At 42.0% G+C, this 19,844-nt stretch overlaps 1 protein-coding gene across 1 annotated transcript in view; it reads right to left on the bottom strand.

The window, feature by feature from the left end:
* Nucleotides 1–231: 231 nt before the first annotated feature.
* Nucleotides 232–19,844, bottom strand: part of DHH (desert hedgehog signaling molecule) — a 57,217-nt gene continuing 37,604 nt past the window's right edge. The window contains exons 2-3 of the mRNA XM_066594062.1: nt 4,120–4,381; nt 232–990 (exon numbers count right to left, since the gene is read on the bottom strand). Coding sequence (XP_066450159.1) covers nt 362–990; nt 4,120–4,381 — 891 coding nt within the window. The 3' untranslated portion in view covers nt 232–361. The remainder of the gene's footprint in view (nt 991–4,119; nt 4,382–19,844) is intronic.

Below are 19,844 nucleotides of genomic sequence, written 5' to 3'. Positions count from 1 at the left end.
TGTAAAATGAGACCTGGTCTCCTCATCTACTAATCAAACATCTACTTTTTGACCATTCTCCGAGTCCTCTCATTTCGACCATTACCCGTTATCCACAAAAGTACTGTAAATTGGTAGCTTCGTAAGCCATTTTCATAGAGCATTCGATATGCTGCTGGTCTATCTGAACAGCATGATCAATATTCATCAGATTTTATGGCACTTTGGGAATTCGAGTCCTTTGGAGCTATGGAGTATGTGCTGTGCAGGTTGATCTTCTGTAGCATACAGGAAGCATAGGAAATATAAGTCACTGTAGGTCTATGAGACCCTTGTGTTCTTCAGCAGCATTTCCAAATTAGTCAACCTAATAAATGGCACTTCATGGCATTTCCCACCAAAGAACTTTCTGAGCCAGCACGTAGAGGAAGTGGCAGTACCAATGAATTCCATCACTGTCTACGAATTCAGGAAATATGGAGAACATGTTGTAAAAGAATCTCAAAGGAGCAAATGATTTATGTGCTAAATCATGCCATTCAATAGTTGCATAGCAGGATGTTAGGATGCCATCTACCAGTAGTGTACCATGGACAGTCAGGGGAGCAAAAACCCCTGTTTCTTCTTGTATAGACACGCTCACCACCTTAGATGGTATAAGTTGAGTGCCATTCATATAAATTTGAACAATGTCTCCCACCTGAACACGATGGGCATAAACAGGCAGGAAACCTGCCAGCGGGTTTTTGTTTACAAAAAGTAGATGGTGCGGTGTCAACCGTAGCCTATAAGGATGTCCTTCAGCTTCAATGACAACAAAGGTGGCCGGTTTATCCAGGTCTTTGTGCAAAAATGACAAGACTTCTGTTGTCGTAATTTGTCCTTTCTCATTTGTAGTCAGGATCTTATCACCCAGCTGAATTTCTGAAAGATGCTTTGTTTGACCACCAGCTAGGTTGACCATGGCAGTGCCAGGAAAACAGCCCCCAGAACGGACGGCTAAGGAGTTATCTGAAAGAGAATATAGGTAGATGTCAGAACATAAAAGTTGTGACAAAAGGGTAAAACTAGCAACAAAATAGTGAAAAGCCATACTAAACGCAGCAGTGATGTTGCCTACTCAAAAAATTCTTTACATTAGTTAAATGGTTTGTCTGAGTTATGCAGGCGGCATCTTAAGAGGTTCCCTGTCATGTAAAATAAAGCATCTCATACTCAACACTCCCAGCTTGTCCCCCGCCGGCGACTCCGGGTCTCTACTGTGTTGTTTGTTTATAGGCTGCAGTAAGCTTGTGATGCCCTGTAAACATGCTGCTGCAGCCAATCACAGCGCTCAGCGATAATCCTTGAGCTGTCATTGGCTGCAGCAGCTTGTTTGGAGACGGCTCATACTAACTGCAGCCTATAAACAAACAGAACAGCAGAGACCCGGAGCCGCCATTGGGGGACAATCGTGGTGAGGTGAGTATGAACTGCTTTGGTATTTTACAACATGGTGGACCCATTAAAATACTGCTTACATAACTCAGACAACCCCTTTAATTATGCCCTGTTTTGTCCTTTAAACATTTCCTTAATGCATTCTTCTTTTCATTTATGTTATCATTTACAAATAATTATTTACCTTCACACATTTGCAATGTGAAGTGCTATAGGTGTATGAATGTGTCAGTACAGAGTTATCCGTAATTACTGATATTGTATTGTACACCACTATTCTCTCAAAAGTCAATGACAAGAGATGGGAAAAGTAAAACACCACTTGGAAAATGATAACTGGAGTCTGATTGGTTGTCATATGCAGCAGGGCTGTTCCTATTGGCACTAGTTTTTCTACATAATCCTATTTTTTTAATACCTGTCTGAATACTGTTAAAATCAAGGTAATAAAATAGGATATACGCTACCTCATTGTATCTATACCTCACCTGCTATACTGAATCATAAGAGAGCTGACATTATAATAAAATTAGCTATTAGGTCAAAAATGTATCACCATCCTTACTTTTCATTCCCAAATTTCAACAGTTTAGTGTAAAAAAAGGGGGAAAAAAACAACAGCGAAAATTAAAATAAGAGACGAGAAGACAGAATGTGAAACACGGGATTGAGAAGACAAAAGGTGTGATGCGTAAATGTTGGTGACAATACAATCTAGTATTAATACGGTTTCATTGCTATATAATGAAGTGATACAATGTTACATCTCCTCAAGGTAAGATCTCCCATTGTCCACTAGACTGGAACAAGTAGTGAATACAAATAGGTTGCATCTACTGTTACATTGTTTCTAGGAAATGAGCATTGTAAATTGTCTTGAAAGTTTAATTATCATGCTGGTGTTTTTCTTTAATAAAGGGCATTGTTATACCTCATGTATGCTTCTAAAGATGTACATTTTTCATTTACTGTAATGCAGGAATGCCTTTAAGGGAATAGAAACCTTTGTGCATGATAAATCAATATACACATATATTTTACTGCAGAAAAAATGATGCACTTAACAGCTTTTTTTGAGTTTTCTTCTCGTGTATTTAGAAAGCATCATACTTGATTTGCAGGCTCTCCTACGTTCCAGTTTCTGGCTTCATAGCATTCTCAGCACTTATCAGCTGGTCTCTTTATGAACATTAATAAGTTCAGTTTTATTTTAGAGGCTGTGTAGGAAAACCATGCCCACTAAATACTACACAGCTATCTCATCCTCTCTCTAAGTAGCTGATGGTCTGTTCTCCCTCACTGTTGATAAAAGCATAAAATTCACCCAGACTGTACTATAGCCCTCTGTAATAGTTGTTTTCTTTGATCTCTGTCCTTCTGATCTCCATCATCCCCTGGAATATTCATACAGAGATCTGTAATAGTAGCTTTCTCTACTCTGCTGTCCTCCACCATCCCCTGGCATTGTCATACAGCCCTCTGTAATAGTACCTTTCTCTGCTCTCTGTCCTCCTGATCTCCTCAACCACCCCTGACACTGTCATACAGCCCTGTGTAATAGCTCAGCGGAAAGGCAGTAAATGCACATTCACAACAGAGGAGCAGGCTAGAGGAGGAGCTGTCAGAAATCAAATAATCCAAAAATTTTAATGAAAACCTATTAAAAAAAACTTCTATTTCAAAAACACTTTGATTAAAAAAAAAGAATGTAAAGGCTTACAGAGCCTTTAAGGGATAACACTGGCCAAACTGGAAGATTATGGTTTCACTACAGTGAAGCCCTAGCTCCTGGTCCTCCGGGTCATCAATGGGCACACAAAGCTGATAACTGAGTTGCTGTTTGGCCAGGTTCTCTTACCAGTGACCTGTTTTAGCTGGCCATGTGCTTAAAGGACTGATATAGACTAACAAAGGTGTGACTGCAAATGTTTGAGTTCTTGAACCTGCATGGACTTTATTCACAAGAGAAATACAATTATTGGAGCCCCCTCTATGATAGTCCTGCAGGTGTATAGTTACAGCTTGAAGAGGTTGTCCAGGACATTTACTATTGATGATCTATCTTAAGGATAGGTCATCGAAAGTTGATCGGCAAGTGTCAGCGGCTTGGGATCCCTGTTGATCATCTGTTCACAGAGTCAGCTGTCAGTGTGGACAGCACTGGAAGCAGATAGTACTGTCAGTATTGCAGTACAGTATCCATGGTTAGTATATCAGGAACAGCTTCCATTGAAATCATCTGTGCCTCCAGTACCAACCTGGGCCATTGCAATGTTGACAGCACTATCTGCTTCCAGTGCTGTCCACACTGTCAGCTAGTCCGGCGAACAGCTGATCAGTGGGAATCCCAAGTAGCGGACCCCTGCCGATTAACTATTGATGACCTATCTTGAGGATAGGTCATCAGTAGTAAACGTCCTGAACACCCCCTTTAAGCAGCAGTATAATATGAGGACCCTGCCAAACAGTAACCCAAATCTCAGCTTCTCTGTATAATAGATGGAGATTTGGTTGAACATCTGTCAAACCTGAACTATAAAGGACTATAATTTTGTTTAACTGTGGTAGACCTTCAGAAGTCTGTAGAAGATAGGTGCCACAGAGCCAGAGTTGAGTACCATATTTGACAGTGAACCTTCTGAAATATGTCAGATATACAGTAGTCATAGTCCCCAAAGTCTATATCCCCTGAATTGATACCTGCTTTCACAGAGACATGAATGTGTGCTTTCGACTCATAGTAAACCCAGTCAAAGCCAGCTTCAACTGCAAGGCGGGCCAACATGCCATATTTGCTTTTGTCTCGGTCTGAGGTTGTAATGTCAAGTGCGCGCCCTTCATAGTGCAGGGAATCATGGGAATGGTGGCCATCCTCATCCCATCCTTCGGTAACCCGCAACCTCACACCCGGCCACATGTTCATCACAGAGATAGCCAGTGCGTTCACTCTGTCCTTGCAGCGCTGAAATTAAAGAACAAAAATGACAGGTCAACATTTTTGAGTTATACTTGCATATGCAAGTGACATTTTCCAAATTACAATCTAAATTTAATATATGGCTCTCGCATAAAATTTTAATATAGTTAATGAAGATACGTATACAGATTTATATTACTCAAATATACCCAAAAGGACAAATGTTGATATACCAGGGTGAGTCAAAAATTATCCACACTTTGGTTGTAAAAGAATATTTTAATCAACTTTCAGAAAGGACAAATACATTATTTTCCGATATAATCTTCTGATTTTCAATGTACTTTGTCCATCTGTCAACAAACTTTCATTTTCCCTCGTTAAAAAATGTATTAGGCTGAACTGAGAGCCACAAATGCACTACTGTCTTCACCTCTTCATCAGATGAGAATCTTCATCCTCTTAGGGCTTCTTTCAGGGGACCCAACAGGTGATAGTCCGATGGGGCAATATCAGGACTATAAGGGGGATGTTTTGACACCTCAAAACTGGCCCTTCAGAAAGCTGTAAGCATCAATTTTCAAGCTGATGGTTGACTTTTGAACTTTTTCTTGGTCGGTGATTGAGGATGCTTTCATTCCACACTTTGCCGTTTACTCTAAGGCTAAAAAAAAACGAATCGCTGCACACTGCTCTTCTTTCGTGCAAAGCAAAAGTGGGGCAGCCACTTTTTCTTGCACTGCAGTCATAAATTAAGTGACGTAACATGCTTAAACCTGCACAGCAGTGATGGGGGAGACAGCAACATACAATGGAAAGCATTAATAAGTGTGGCCACCAGACGTTTTCATATAACTGGAGTGCGGATAATTCTTGACTCACCCTCGTATATTTGAATAATGAAAATCTCCAAAGTGTACACTGGATGCATATCACAGACATGATGAAAGCAGAGCCTAAACATCATTAGTGGGTAAGTCAACGAATATTACTGTAGATTCCTATATCAGCGCTGCTACATCCACAATAATCACTTGTAGTTTGATGAATTAATACCTGCACCAGTTCTTGGATATGAGTAGCACAGAATTTGCTTCCTCATTAATATAGTCTGTCCTTGTCTCATCCCTATGTCCTTATGCTTTGTTTACACGGGCCGAATTCTTGACTTGATGTAACTAGCACGGATTGACAGCAAGTCTATCGGCACTTGCTTCATTTGCTTTTACACTGGCTGAGAATTGGTATATGGGGATAACCGATCACTAATACAATACTTCATTCCCATAGGCTGGCTGTACATCTTTCTGCTCACATGGGAAGATTTACCACTGACCAGCAAGCATTTTTGTAACGAGATGATCAGCTGACGAATGAGCATTTCCTGATTCGTCAGCTGATCATTGGCCCCCTTACACGGCCCGATTCTCTGGCAAATAAGCATTCATAGGAGCAGTCAAGCCCGTTAATCGGCTCATGGACAAGGGCCATAATCTTTTGTTGCTCTGTTCTTCGTAAAACTCCTGTCTAGTCATTTTTGCTCTCCACTTATTTTGCTTTCATCGTTTTTCCATTGTCATCCATGGAAAACATGTAGACTCTACAGGCTGATAAATGGTTTCATTTACAAACTCTCTAACAAAATGTTATGCCCAAGTCATTTGTTTGGTGCCCATCCTCCACCAGTCACCCACGGGCGCAGCCAGTTATCTCTGGTATGCTTGCTCTGCAGTCAATACCCAGGGACAATCTTGTTTTTCTCTGAGACAATCCACTAGCACAGAGATTTTGTCATGTCAGCTTTACTAGATGTGTATATACATGAAATGTATCTTGTGAGCTCAATATACCATTGCGGGTCTAATACATTTCCTCCCAGTGTTTCCTTCTAGTATCATGTTTGGATACTTATCTAACTGCTATACTTTTTGACAGCACATAGCTCTTTATTAGAACACTTAACCATCAATGCAAATATACAATCATCTACTAATCATAGGGCGGCAACTTAGCACATCAATGGAACCCAATATGGTCCGAAGGGTCAGACTCAACAATGGAATGGTAAAGAAATGGCACTGTCAGTAATGACCGCCAGTGCCAACTCCAGGTTAGAGGAAGAGATACCCTGTTTCCCTGAAAATAAGACATAGCATGATTTTCCAGAATTTTTGAGGATGCAAAATGATTTTTCAGGCTTTTTGAGGATGCTTGAAATATAAGCCCTACTCAAAAATTAAGCCCTGCTAACAGTTAATTAAAAAAGTCCATTTAAATAGTGTCCAGGCAGCTATACATGTAAAAAAGTTAAACCTTTTTGAACAAAAATTAATATAAGACACTGTCTTATTTTCGGGGAAACACGGTATATATTGCACTGATAGGCAGTCTACCGGACTGTACCAGAACCAACCTCATAACATAAGTATAGCATTCAGAACCAAGCTCATAACAAATACAGCACTAGCACCAAACTCATAATATACATACAGCACTGGAAACCAACATCATAACATAAATGTAGCACCAGAACCAAGCTCATGATGTAAACAGAGTACTAGAACCAAACTCATAGCATAAATACAGCACCCGAACCAAGCTCATAACATACAGTAGCATAACTAAGCAATTGTATTGTGGGGTCACTGATGGACTGACAGCAGAGGGGAGGAGACAGAGCAGGAGGAGGAGGATTCATTTAGCTCCACAAGATGCTACATATGGAGGAAGAAGATCATCTGGCCATATGGAGGAAGAAGACCTAAGAGGGGAGATTGCTCCCAGCCTACATCTGCCTGGTACCTGCCTACAAGCTGGTGGCTTGCACCCTGGGCACGTAGCTAAAGCCAGCCATGATTGGTGACGACTTGCTTTGTATATAATCGCAGCAAATCTCCTGGGATTTTCATATACAACAGTTTCCAAACAAAAAATTCCATGGAGCATCCAGTGAATTCCTCTGAGAGGTCCGCCGTTTGGCCTAAATGAATAAAGATGTCCAGTAACTTAAACACCTTTATAACAGTAAGACACAGAAGAACATCTCTGAACTCAAAGCACATTAAGATGTAGCATTATTGAAAAATCCTCAACTCAGATCACTGCCACTAGGCTCCTACATAGGATCATATAGAAGATACTTGGCATTATGGCCTGCCTTGACTTTGGAGAACTTGCACATTATCACTGCTGTATTACCATACTTGATCAACACTTAGGTTTTCTGTTTGATAATTTAATTTTTTATTGTTATAACACTTTCCTACCAAAAGTAATTGGACACCTGAGCTAGAATAAAAACTAGTACTTATTTACACATGTTAATACTTAGTGGGGCTGCTTTTGACCCTAATGACATCAGATACTCTCTGTGGCATACTTTCTACTAATGTCTGATACACTTCGGCTGGTATTTCCCTCCATCATCCTGGAAACATCTGGTGAGTTCTCTCAAAAAAAGATGGACACTGTTCGTATTTCCTGACCTGACGTTCCAGTTCATCCTAAACATGTTCAGTAGGGTTCAGGTCGGGACTCTGTGCAGCCAGCCCAATCGTGAAGCATCCATATCCTCAAACGAACATAAAACAGTGTTGGTGTTGGATTTGTGACAAGGCTCGTTGTCTTGTTGGAAGTTGACCATTCCTTGTTGGAAGTTGAAATTGTTGACCATTCCCAGAGTATTGCCACATTGTCGTGAGCACGTTATGGTCTAGAATATCAAGATACACCCCCATGTTCATGATTCTTGCCACTACAACCAATGGACCAAGACAATGCCACGTAAGACATCCCCAAACCATAACGCAACCTCCGCGGTACTTAACTGTTGGCACAACACACTCAAGGCGCCCCCCTACACCCAGGTACGTCCATCTGATTTGAATATGGATTAGCGTGATTTGTCACTCAATAGAATGTTCTTCCATTGGTGAACTATCCAATGACGATGCTTCTTGCACCACTGTAGACCATCTAATGCCTTGTGCTCAGTGATTGATGGCTTGTGTGCAGCAAGCGGCATAAGCCGTATATCCAATAGCATGCAGTTCCTGTCACAAACTATGGCTGACATCTCCAAGGGTCTCCATCTTATGTAGCATGGTTTAGGACACATGACAAGCTAATAAGACAAACTCCATTCTACTGATAGGGATGCCCAAATACTTTTGCTAGGATAGTGTAGTTGTGACTATAGATCTTGTTCTCTCCTTTAATAACTAATGTGGCATAACACCACTTGTCACATCCTAATGAAATTCACAAGCTAAATATAAGCTACAGCAGTAGAAGACATGAGGCTGCCAATGTGATTAATCTCAATTACTACAGATATTTTGACTTATCTTTCTTTAGTCAATGATTGGGGTGTAGCAAAGGGAGGAGATGTACTGAAGCCGTGGAGCAAGTGGTGGCCCAAAGGCCCCTTGTACCTAAAAAGACACCAACTATATAAATGGCACATGGTAGCTGGGAACCCTTTTTACAGATTTTGTACTGGGACCCAAGAGTTTCAGTTAACTTCTTTAGTCAATGGTTCAGGCTGGTGGTGGTAGAGAATATCTTTCCAAATAGGGCTTCTTGGACACCCCTGACCATCATCTTAAAAAAATGCCAAAATCTACCCGAGTATTATTGCTGATCATGTACATCCATTTACAGACACAATATATTCTTCTTCTAATGGCTACTCTCAGCAGAATAACTCTTCATTTTACAAACCCTATCATGGCACCGGTCCTATTACAATGCAGTGCCATTCAATGTCTTAAAGGGAATCTGTCACCTACTTTTAGTCCTATAGGCTAAGCGTATGGACGGAAAGTAGGTGACCGGTAGAGTCTGGAGATGTAAGTGTTATGCTTGCCTTCCCAATCAACTCCTCGGTGTGCCTGTGGCATGAAAAGCAGTCCGCTCGTTCTAATTTTACAATAGGCAGACTACTTTTCAGCACCGCTCAATGCATTCAGCAACGGCTTTCACCGGGGGAACGACAGAGAAGAAAGTATAACACTTGCATCCTTGGACTCCAAGGATCACCTAATTTCAACCCATAAACTTAGCTTATGGGGCTAAAAGTCAATGACAGACTCCCTTTAAGGCCCTTCTACACTGCCCAATAGATTAGAACGAGCATGCAACGAAGTAAGTAGTGGTCGTATATTGTTCGCTTGACTTGCATTTACACTAAACAATAATTGGTCAATTATTATACTTTTGGTCGCCTCTAGTTAACTCTTCTGCCCCTACCTTCTAGTCAGCTTTCACTGAAAAAACTCCTATTAAAATCTAACTTTTAATGATAACGACAGACAATATGAATAGTGGTCAACACTGGCTGGCACCTATTGTAGTAGATGAAAAAGGCACATATATTGGTCTAGGTGATAGTTCCTATATATAGATAAGGGGCACCAAAATAATGTGCCTAAACTAGTGCCTGCCTGCCCGTATCCTAAAGGCATATAGGCTTGTCCACTAGAAGGAAAAACTCTAGACAAAAGTAGAGAAAGTACTCGTAGGGAAGAACAGGACCCAAACCATGTACAGTCTCTGTAAGCTTTAGTATGGAAGGGATTAACCAGATATAGAGCTATATGATGTATATAGACTCTAAGTAAATATTAGATATGGTTAATTCCTACAATGGCCAAAGTTTGGTTCAGCAGACAGATTATCGCGTGGTGCTATGGCTCAACGCTTTTCTGTTGCGCGAACGACTCATCAGGAGCCCATAGAGCAAATGAACCTGACTGATGTAAGCAAATAAGGTGTGTGACCAATAAACCCTAGGGTTATCTCAAGGGTACTTAAAAAATAGAAGGACAATGCCCAGTAGATACTAGGCAGTCCAATTGATCCTAGAAGTAGCCTAATAATTACTTAGGATTAGGGACAATGCCCAAAAAGCTGCCAGGGTGCAGTTCTCTCGGTGGGTTATATTTATGCATAAAGCATTGCTTATGTCACCCTATGGGCATATTTAGCCCACAAATATTAAAGGTGGCATACAAAGAGAGTCCCGCAGTCTCCACAAAAGATAAGGAGATCTTTGCGAGTATAGCCGAGATTGTTATCAATGGTAGCAAATAGAGATGAGCGAGCATACTCGCTAAGGACAATTGTTCGAGCAAGCATTGTCCTTAGGGAGTATCTCCCCGCTCGGAAGAAAAGGTTCGGCTGCCGGAGCGGGTGACAGGTGAGTTGCGGCGGTGAGCAGGGGGGAGCGGGGTGGAGAGAGAGATCTCCCTTCCGTTCCTTCCCGCTCCCCCCCGCAGCTCTCCGCCCGCCGCCGGCAGCTGAATCTTTTCTTTCGAGTGGGCAGGTACTCGCTAAGGGCAATGCTCGATCGAGTAATTGCCCTTAGCGAGTATGCTCACTCATCTCTAGTAGCAAACCCTCGCTAGCAAAGAATGTTAGTAAGAGAACCATAATAATAAACTCAGAGCCCCTAGCAGCATCTCCAGCCCAGAAGCAAATCGTTACGATGCCTTTTTATATGAAAGGAACGGCTGCAGAGAAATTATGATTTTTAAGTCCACATGAAAGATCCAATAAGTAAGAATCTCACAACTTATTGCTGATCGTTCGGTCGCTGCACGTGTTAACACCTAACAATTATCGTCCGAAACCATTCAATTTAATGATTATATGCACAACTATTGCGCGGTGTAAAAGGCCCGTTAGACAGTCACCAGGGCGATATTTAGCAGAAAGGAAGATTCCCAGCTTGAATGTACAGCGACATGATGTGAACGTGGACCAGAATCCGCAATGAATATATCCAGACCCTTGTTGAATGCCTGGTATATATAGTACAGTGTAAAAGGCAACCTACTAGTAAGTACCAGCAAGGTGTAACTCTCATGCCGTACATTATATTTGTGTCTACGTTAGGTATGATGGCTAATTTGACTTTTGATCACTTTCTGTAATAGAAATCAGCATTCGTTTTATGGGCCGCTGAAGCCTTTATTTAATAAAAAGCCGAATGTGTCCATGAACGCCTGAATAAAGCCAGGCTCCCGTCACTCCCAGCGCTCATAACATACGGCTCAATGATTTCACTTTAATAGCTGGTCACTAATTAACTTGTTTCCATGCAAATTTCTAATTTGGAATGTTGAAAATGTAAAAACTTTCAGATGTTGCTTCCTGCATCACTCCCACTAATGGTATTCTTCATGAGACACCCTACGCGAAATATACTATGTACCTCATGTTTCACAGAAAATTCACAGCAAACCTCTGTCTTCAGATTATAATTGAGGTGATATTCATAATTCATCACAGTAAAAAAAATATTTATTTTGAATTTTCTAGCAGATTTTGGTGAGGGAAAGTTATATATAAACATATTGTATACGTGGGATGGACATACAGGAATGAAGGCTCCATGGTGAATTCAAACCCTCCAGGTCATGCCAGACTGATCTAATTTCCTTGCATGACAGGATCACCGACTGGGTTGATCAGGCAAATGTGGTAGATATCGTATATCTTGACTTTAGTAAAGCATTTGACAAAGTATCTCATACCATATTTATTATAAAAATGACCAAATATGGGATTGACAAGGCAACTGTTAGGTTGATTCACAACTGGCTGAGTGATCGCACTCAAAGAGTGGTCATAAATGGCTGCACATCCAAGTGGAAGAATGTATCAAGTGGGGTACCACAAGGCTCTGTCCTAGGCCCAGTGTTGTTCAACATTTTTATAAATGATCTGGAAGAGAGATTTGAAGGGAAACTGATCAAATTTGCTGATGACACAAAGCTAGGAGGGATAGCTAACACTAGGGAAGAGAGAGAAAGGATTCAAAAAGATCTGGGCAAACTTGAACAGTGGGCAGCGACTAACAGAATGGTATTTAACAAGGAGAAATGCAAAGTCCTACATCTGGGCAAGAAAAATGAAAAAGCCACATACAGAATGGGAGGAATTGGGCTAAGCAGTAGCACATATGAAAAAAGACTTGGGTATACTAATAGATCATAGACTGAACATGAGTCAACAATGTGATGCAGCAGCCAAAAAGGCAAACACAATTCTGGGATGTATTAAGAGAAGCATAGAGTCTAGATCACGTGAGGTAATTATCCCCCTCTACTCTTCCTTAGTCAGACCTCATCTGGAATACTGGGTCCAGTTCTGGGCACCCCACTTTAAAAAAGACATCAACAAACTAAAGAAAGTTCAAAGAAGAGCTACCAAGATGGTGAGCAGTCTGTAAACCATGTCCTATGAGGAACGGTTAAAGGATCTGGGAATGTTTAGCTTGCAAAAAAGAAGGCTGAGAGGAAACTTAATAGCTGACTACAAATATCTGAAGGGCTGTCACAGTGCAGAGGGATCAGCCCTATTCTCATTTGTACAAGGAAAGACTACAAGCAATGGGATGAAACTGAAAGGGAGGAGACAGATTAGATATTAAAAAACATTTTCTGACAGTGAGGGTGATCAATGAGTGGAACAGGTTACCATGGGAAGTGTTGAGTTCTCCTTCAATGGAAGTCTTCAAACTGAGACTGGACAGACATCTGTTGGACCTGATGACTCTAGAGGACCCTAACTCTATGATTCTTAATTTTGAATACACCTGCATCCTCAAAGTGCCATCCTCTTATCAAAGGTGGTTAGTGTGATGACTACTACTAGTACTTCACCCCATTCTATCTCCATTGAGAGAATACAGGAGCAATAAATGGCACCTATATTCTATTGATAGGGCTGACAATGCAGGTATGAGGAATATGATTTCCCCATGCCTGTTTTCCGCTATTATGATAATCATTCCTACTAAAATATAATTTCAGGCAAAAAAGCTTTACTTTGGGACTTTTAGGAAATACAGTTGTCTACTTTAAGAGTTATTGTGTTAACACTAGCACTCTAAACTCTCTAAAAGTCCCTTTAAATATGGGACGACTGATGGGCACATAATCTCCCAACAGTTGTCCCAGCGACTATCACTCATGTGCTCTACATGTCATTCTGTGAATGGAGGTGGAATGGGCCTGGAATTGTTCCAGCCCACCTGCCTACATTCACAGTAAACAGGCGACTTCTGTTTACGTAGCATGACAGTCGCTTGGTTTTTAGATGAGTTAAAAACCAAGTGGCTCTGACAAATGAGTGATTTATCACCAGTGCCCTGTCGGAGGCTGCTTGTACTATGATGATAGCCCAAATTCACTGTTTCCAGGCAATAATCGCCCAGTGTAAAACTACCTTAAACTCTCTAAACTCCACTAATGTGGATTAAATCAATCAATTTTTGTAAGTCACATGATATGTGCCAGCCACCATCAATAGGTATCAGTGAGTTTGGTTATAGTTGCACAGATAATTTGGTTAAAATGACTGAGGCTAAACATTAATCCTAAAGGTACTTTTAGGTGAATATTGCCCGAATTATTGCTAAAAACGGTGAGTTCAGGTGATAATTATCTCCTGTACAAGCAGTTGCTAATAGGGCCCTGAGCGACAAATTGCTCCTTTGTCAAAGTCACTTGCTTTTTAGCTCACCTGAAAACCAGGCGACTGTCGGGCCGTATAAGCGGGAGCCAATCTGACTGTTTACTGTGAATGGAGGCAGGCGGCCTCCACCTCCATCCACAGAATGACTATGCCTCCTTTGTAAAAGCTAATGTGCCCAACAGCTGTCCCGTGAAAAGAGACGTTAACTTTATCGATTACATTAACTAAAGGTGGTCATGCACTTATGACAACTAAACTCATCCATTTTGGCAGCATCGGCCAACCTTCTGATATGTATGATATGTTTGGCTTGTATATATTTGGGCAATCATTGATTGGGCATGTTGAATCTCAACATGCTCGATCCTTTCTTCTCAAGAGGGATAAGCTGCAGAGAAAGGTTGTGTGAATGGGTATGGGAAGTTTGTTAGGAGAAGTCATTGACCGAACAGCTATTGAAAGTGCCTGAGGATGTGGTGATGGCAAAATCCATAGAGGACTTTAAAAGGGGACTTGATGTCTTTCTGGAGAGGAAGGATATTATAGGATATAAATCTTAGGTTATTTATTAATCCGGGTATACAGGCAGGCAGGAACTATTAGGGGTTGATCCAGGGATTAGTCTGATTGCCATTAGGGAGTCGGGAAGGAATTTTTCCCCAAAAGGGCTAATTGGCTCCTGCTCTTGGCTTTTTTTTGCCTTCCTCTGGATCAACGACATAGGAGGATAAACAGGCTGGACTAGATGGACATTGTCTTCATTTGGCCTTACATACTATGTTACTATGTTACCTTAAGGTCAAACCAATTCGATTTCTTATGGATCTGTTACGAAATTTATCAGACATGCTGAAAACATCTCCGATGGAGAGTTGCCAATTAGTCACCACAAAGTGAGTGGGAGAAATGGATTCACTCTTGTTTTCTTTCCTAGCAACCGTAACAAAGCATCCTACACTTTTACCAAAGCAACAGAATATGTTTCCATATACAGTATCATATTTGGATTTATTATTCAGATATTTTTGGCAGATATCTGCACAATATAAAATATGCACAATCATGAAAATATTTGTATTCGTCTTTTATCTTACATATGTTTAAAGTGTTACTCCTCTTTAGAGGTACATACACTAGTACATCTGCAGTCATTAGCAGACTACTCTTAGAAGCAGGAGTGAATGGAAACTGTAGTGTGAAAGTTTGGGATCAAACCTGCTAGATGCAGATACAATGCCAATAGGGAATGTATATTATGAACCTGCAGTGAATGGAATCCCTAAAGGGGTTCTCTAGGACTTTTGAATTCAATATGAGCTGTGCCTTTAGTGCTTTAGCCTTTAGGAACCATGCCGCTGCTATGATGACAGAGCTGTCTGCTTCCAGTGCTGCCTACACTGACCCGGGGATCAGCTGATCGATGGGAATCTTGAGCAGAGCCCCTGCCGATCAACTATTGATGACCTATCCTGAGGATAGGTCATCAATAGTTGATGACCTATCCTCAGGATAGGTCATCAATCATAAAGGTCCCGAAACCCCCTTTAATATATTAGCTTGTGTATCCCCCAAATCATAGAGATCAGCTAGAGTAGCTATTGGTTAAACACTCATTCAGCCAACAGCTATCTCGCCCAACACCAACATATACATACACGCTAGCTTATGCCGCGCATGCAAATGTTCTGAATACAGATAGTTGATCTCCCGAAGAACAAAAGGATCAAGTAGTTGAAATTCAACCCAGTAGTTATCTCCCCCAACATCTGCTATCGTGGGAAAGTCATGCAGCCCCCATACCTACTAGATGGTTGACCAGACCCCCTGAAACTGGCGGGCTCAGCTGATATACTCTACATCTAATGTCCATGACCACTTTTAGAGTATATAGGCATTACAGAGGGGAGTCTGCTGCTCCGATCCTCCTCTATGAACTGGACTGGACAGTTACTCTGTAAAAGGGCCTCCTGCTTTGGTGGACCTAAACTGTTCATGCATGACGTGGTTAGCCATTGATTTCAGAGGACATGTCTGGCTTCCCCAGACTCATGAAGAGCTTGTTTTAATATCACTGCTTCATTTTGGGAACATTGTAAATTAAATGGTAAATTATTTATAAGTATGAAGGCACTTTGGTTTACGATTCAAACTTCTCGCTTCTGTTACATGCAGTATTCAATCTCGCTAGACATATAATATTCACCATCTGCACAATACGCCTCATACATATGCAGTTGTGACACATGTTGGTTTTTGTGGACTGGTTACTAATAACAATTCACATACTCAAATAGAAAGTATGGCTCAAAGGTCGGGGTTGAAATGGGACGTGTATTCCCCACCATCAATAAATGTTTTAAAGAGGTCTTCGAAAGAGCAAGAAACATGTAATACAATATGATCAGGGTGCAGCAAATACAAAGCACAACTGAGGATTGTAAATGTTTGCCCTTCTTAAAGGGCATTTCTGGGCAAATTCTATTGATGACCTATCCTCAGGGTAGATCATCAATAGTTGATCTCCAGGGATACATCAATCGGGATTCCCAGCAATCAGCTGATTTTCCACTGACACCAGGACTGGACCTTGTCATCGGGGTTGGAGCAGGAAGCCTTAGAGGTGGCTTCACTTCCATTGAAATCAATTGGAACGAAGCTGCCTTTTACACTTCCGACTTCACATTGGGGTACGAAGAGAAGTCTCAAAGGTGGCTTCACTCTCATTGATACCAGTGGGAATTAAGTCACCTCTGAGACTTCCTGTCCCCTGATGACGAAGTTCTGCTCCGCTGCACTGACAGTGGGCTGGACAATCAGCTGATCGCCGGGGATTCCAAGCAGCGGAACCTCTGTAATCAACTATTGATGACCTATCTTGAAGATAAGTCATCAATGGTAGTTGCCCAGAAAAGCCCCTTTAGTTGTCAATATGAAACCAAAACTTTTTATAATTACATTTATTCTATAGTTTCAGGGATTAAATGCTCATTCTATAGTGCTCAGGCTAGTATATACTATAGAAACTGTAATCTGAAAATATTAATGCAATGGCTTAATGGCATTACTTACTAAGAATGAATCACATATATCCCAACATCTCTTATTGGAGCATTTTCCTTTCATGTTTCTACAAAACAGAAAAATCTCAATATCTGTGTAAGTAAAAGTATTATCTACTTTTGCTTTATTAGTATAAGCCAATTTCACGAATAAGTTATCAATAGTAGATTGGTGGGGATAGCTTACCTACGATCCCCTGATGAACAGTTGTTTGCCAGACCGACTTACTTGTGCACTGAGCTGATTTCTGCAGGAAGCAGACAGCTCTATTCTTACTGTAGTGGCCAGAATTGGTATTGCAGGCAAAGTTCCCATTCATTTCAATAGGAACTTTACCAATAAGAGCAATACCAAGCTTGGCCACTACAGTAAGAATGGAGCTGTCTGCTTCCTGAAGAAATTAGTTCAGTACATGAGTGTACTGGCCCTGTGAGCAGCTGATCAATAGGGGACACGGGCAAAGAACCCCCGCCAATCTACTATCGATGACATATGCTGAGGATAAAGAGAAAAAAAAAACAAAGTTATAAAAAATCCTGCACTCATAGGAAGACCATAAGACAAGCCCTGAAACAATGTGGATTCCAATGCATCACATCACATGGCCATATTTCCACAGCGTATAAGCGCCCTGCCAGGCCAATATAGTGCCGGGCGCTTTCATGCCGGGCCAAAAAATAGTCCTGGAACTATCTTTCCGGCCAGAATACATTGGCCGCTGCATGGGCTCTTATGGGAGCTAATGACAAAGGCTGGAGAAGGGAGGTGGGAGGGAGTTTAGCAGTGTGACTGCTAAACTGCCTCCCTTTTCTCTCCTCATTTTTCCTCCTCTCTGGCTGTTTGCAATGGGAGGGGGCGGGATGGGACGGAGCTAAGATCTGCCCCACTCTGCTCCCTCCCATTGCTGGATGCGGACAAGGGGCGGGTGCTTAGCTCCGCCCCTGTCCCACCCTCTCCCATTGCAAACAGCTGGAGGAAAGGAGAGAGGAGATGAGCCGGCAAGGGGCAGGGAAGGGGAGACAACGGCATCTAACGTTTGTGCACCCATTGAAGCGTTTTTACGGCGACGACGGACGCACGTAAAAACGACTACGGCCGTGTGAAAGTCGCGCCCCCTGCCATTGCAAACAGCCGGAGGGGAGGAGAGAAGAGACAGGGAGTTTAGCAGTCATGCTGCTAAATCCCCCCCCACCTCCCTTCTCCGGCCACTGTCATTGCCTCCCGTAGGAGCCCATGCAGCAGCTGCAATATTCCGACCGGAAAGATAGTTCCAGGACTATCTTTTGGCCCCGGGGTAAAAACGCCCGACGCTATATTGGCCGGCCAGGCGATTTTACGCCGCAGGAATACGGCCATGTGATCTGATGCATTGGAATCCAATGCATCAGATCGTAGCGTATATCGGCCGGCAGTGAAAACAACGGGCCGGTATATGCTGGTGGGAAAGAGCCCTCAAGTTGTAAACTGTAGAAGGACAGAAACATTGATTACCTTGTCTTGATCCTAGATATTAAGAAATCAAAGTTTAGATAAATTCACAATGCAGATTTTGTTAGCAAGCAGATTTTCCCACAAAGACTTAATATTTTATATGCTGCTGATAATTGAATAATTATGTGACTTCATTAAATAAATTAACTGTGACACACTTTTCTTTGGCATACATAGAGTTAATGATAATGTGGCTCTCTGAATGCAAACAGCTGATAACAATGGACCTTCCTTGGACAAATATTATCACACAATTAACATCTGTCTTCCTCCCTTTGGAAATTAACAATTTCTTATGTTCTGCTGAGGGCCGCTGAAGAGGTGGGTGATATGGGTGGCGGAGAACGGCTTATTGACACCAGGTTTTATCTAGCCTTGTAGGAGAACAAAGGGCACTTCTAAGGAATTTCAACCATACAAATTGTTCTAACAGTTAATAGTATGATAGGAGAGTTATTTATAACACATTAATTAATATACAATGCTCTTTTCAGAAACTGTGTGGCAGGTGTTGCAACCCGCTTCTGTAAGAAAATTAGTTTTACTAATCGCATTACATTGGCTGTAAATAAGAAATGCATGAGAAGGTGTCAGTATACAGTCACGCCAAAACAATTGTATTAAACTATATACACATGGTAATTTGGCCTCACTATATCCAGGCTCACAGATTTTGGCCATATAATGCGGCAGAGTCACTAGAAAGATCAGTGGCAAAAGAAGACTCGGCCGCCAAAGGACACGATAGCCGATACTGTCAGAGCAGATACTGGCTTGGGTATCACCAGGGGCATAACTATAGAGGATGCAGCGGATGCGGTTGCACCCGGGCCCAGGAGCCTTAGGGGACCCATAAGGCCTCTCTTCTCCATATAGGGAGCCCAGTACTATGAGTAAAGTTATAGTTGGGGGCCCTGTTACAAGTTTTGCATCGGGGCCCAGGAGCTTTAAGTTACGCCTCTGGGTATCCCACAACTGAAAGAAGCAGTGCAAAACTGAAACCATGGATGGAGCTTGCCTTTAGGGTCACTGAGGGTCGTGAGTGACTAAACGGCTGGCAACAACATATGCAGAATTCTGATATCATCAGGTTTTTCCTATGCAATCTATGCTATGCATGTAAGGCGAGTGTACGCGAGTGTATATCGGCCACCGTTTTCACGTCTGGCTGATATGCGCTACGATCTGAGGCGTAAAAACTCGTGAACGGGCACACAAATCTAACGTTTGTGCGCCCGTTCAGACGGCATAGCCCCCAGCGCATATGCGCCGAGGACGCCATGCCATTGCCCTTCCCTCGCCGGCTCACCTCCGCTCTCCTCCCCTCTGGATATTTGCAATGGGAAAGGGGCGGGGGTGGAGCTAAGCTCCCGCTACTCCCCACATCTTGTCCGCAGCCAGCAATGGGAGGAGGCGGGACGGGGCGGCGCTTAGGGTTTCAATCTTCTCAACATACTTGGGGGATAAGATTCCT

This window comes from Eleutherodactylus coqui, chromosome 1 (assembly GCF_035609145.1).
Source record: "Eleutherodactylus coqui strain aEleCoq1 chromosome 1, aEleCoq1.hap1, whole genome shotgun sequence".
NCBI lineage: Eukaryota > Metazoa > Chordata > Amphibia > Anura > Eleutherodactylidae > Eleutherodactylus > Eleutherodactylus coqui.
This window is presented reverse-complemented; position numbering and strand designations above follow the sequence as displayed.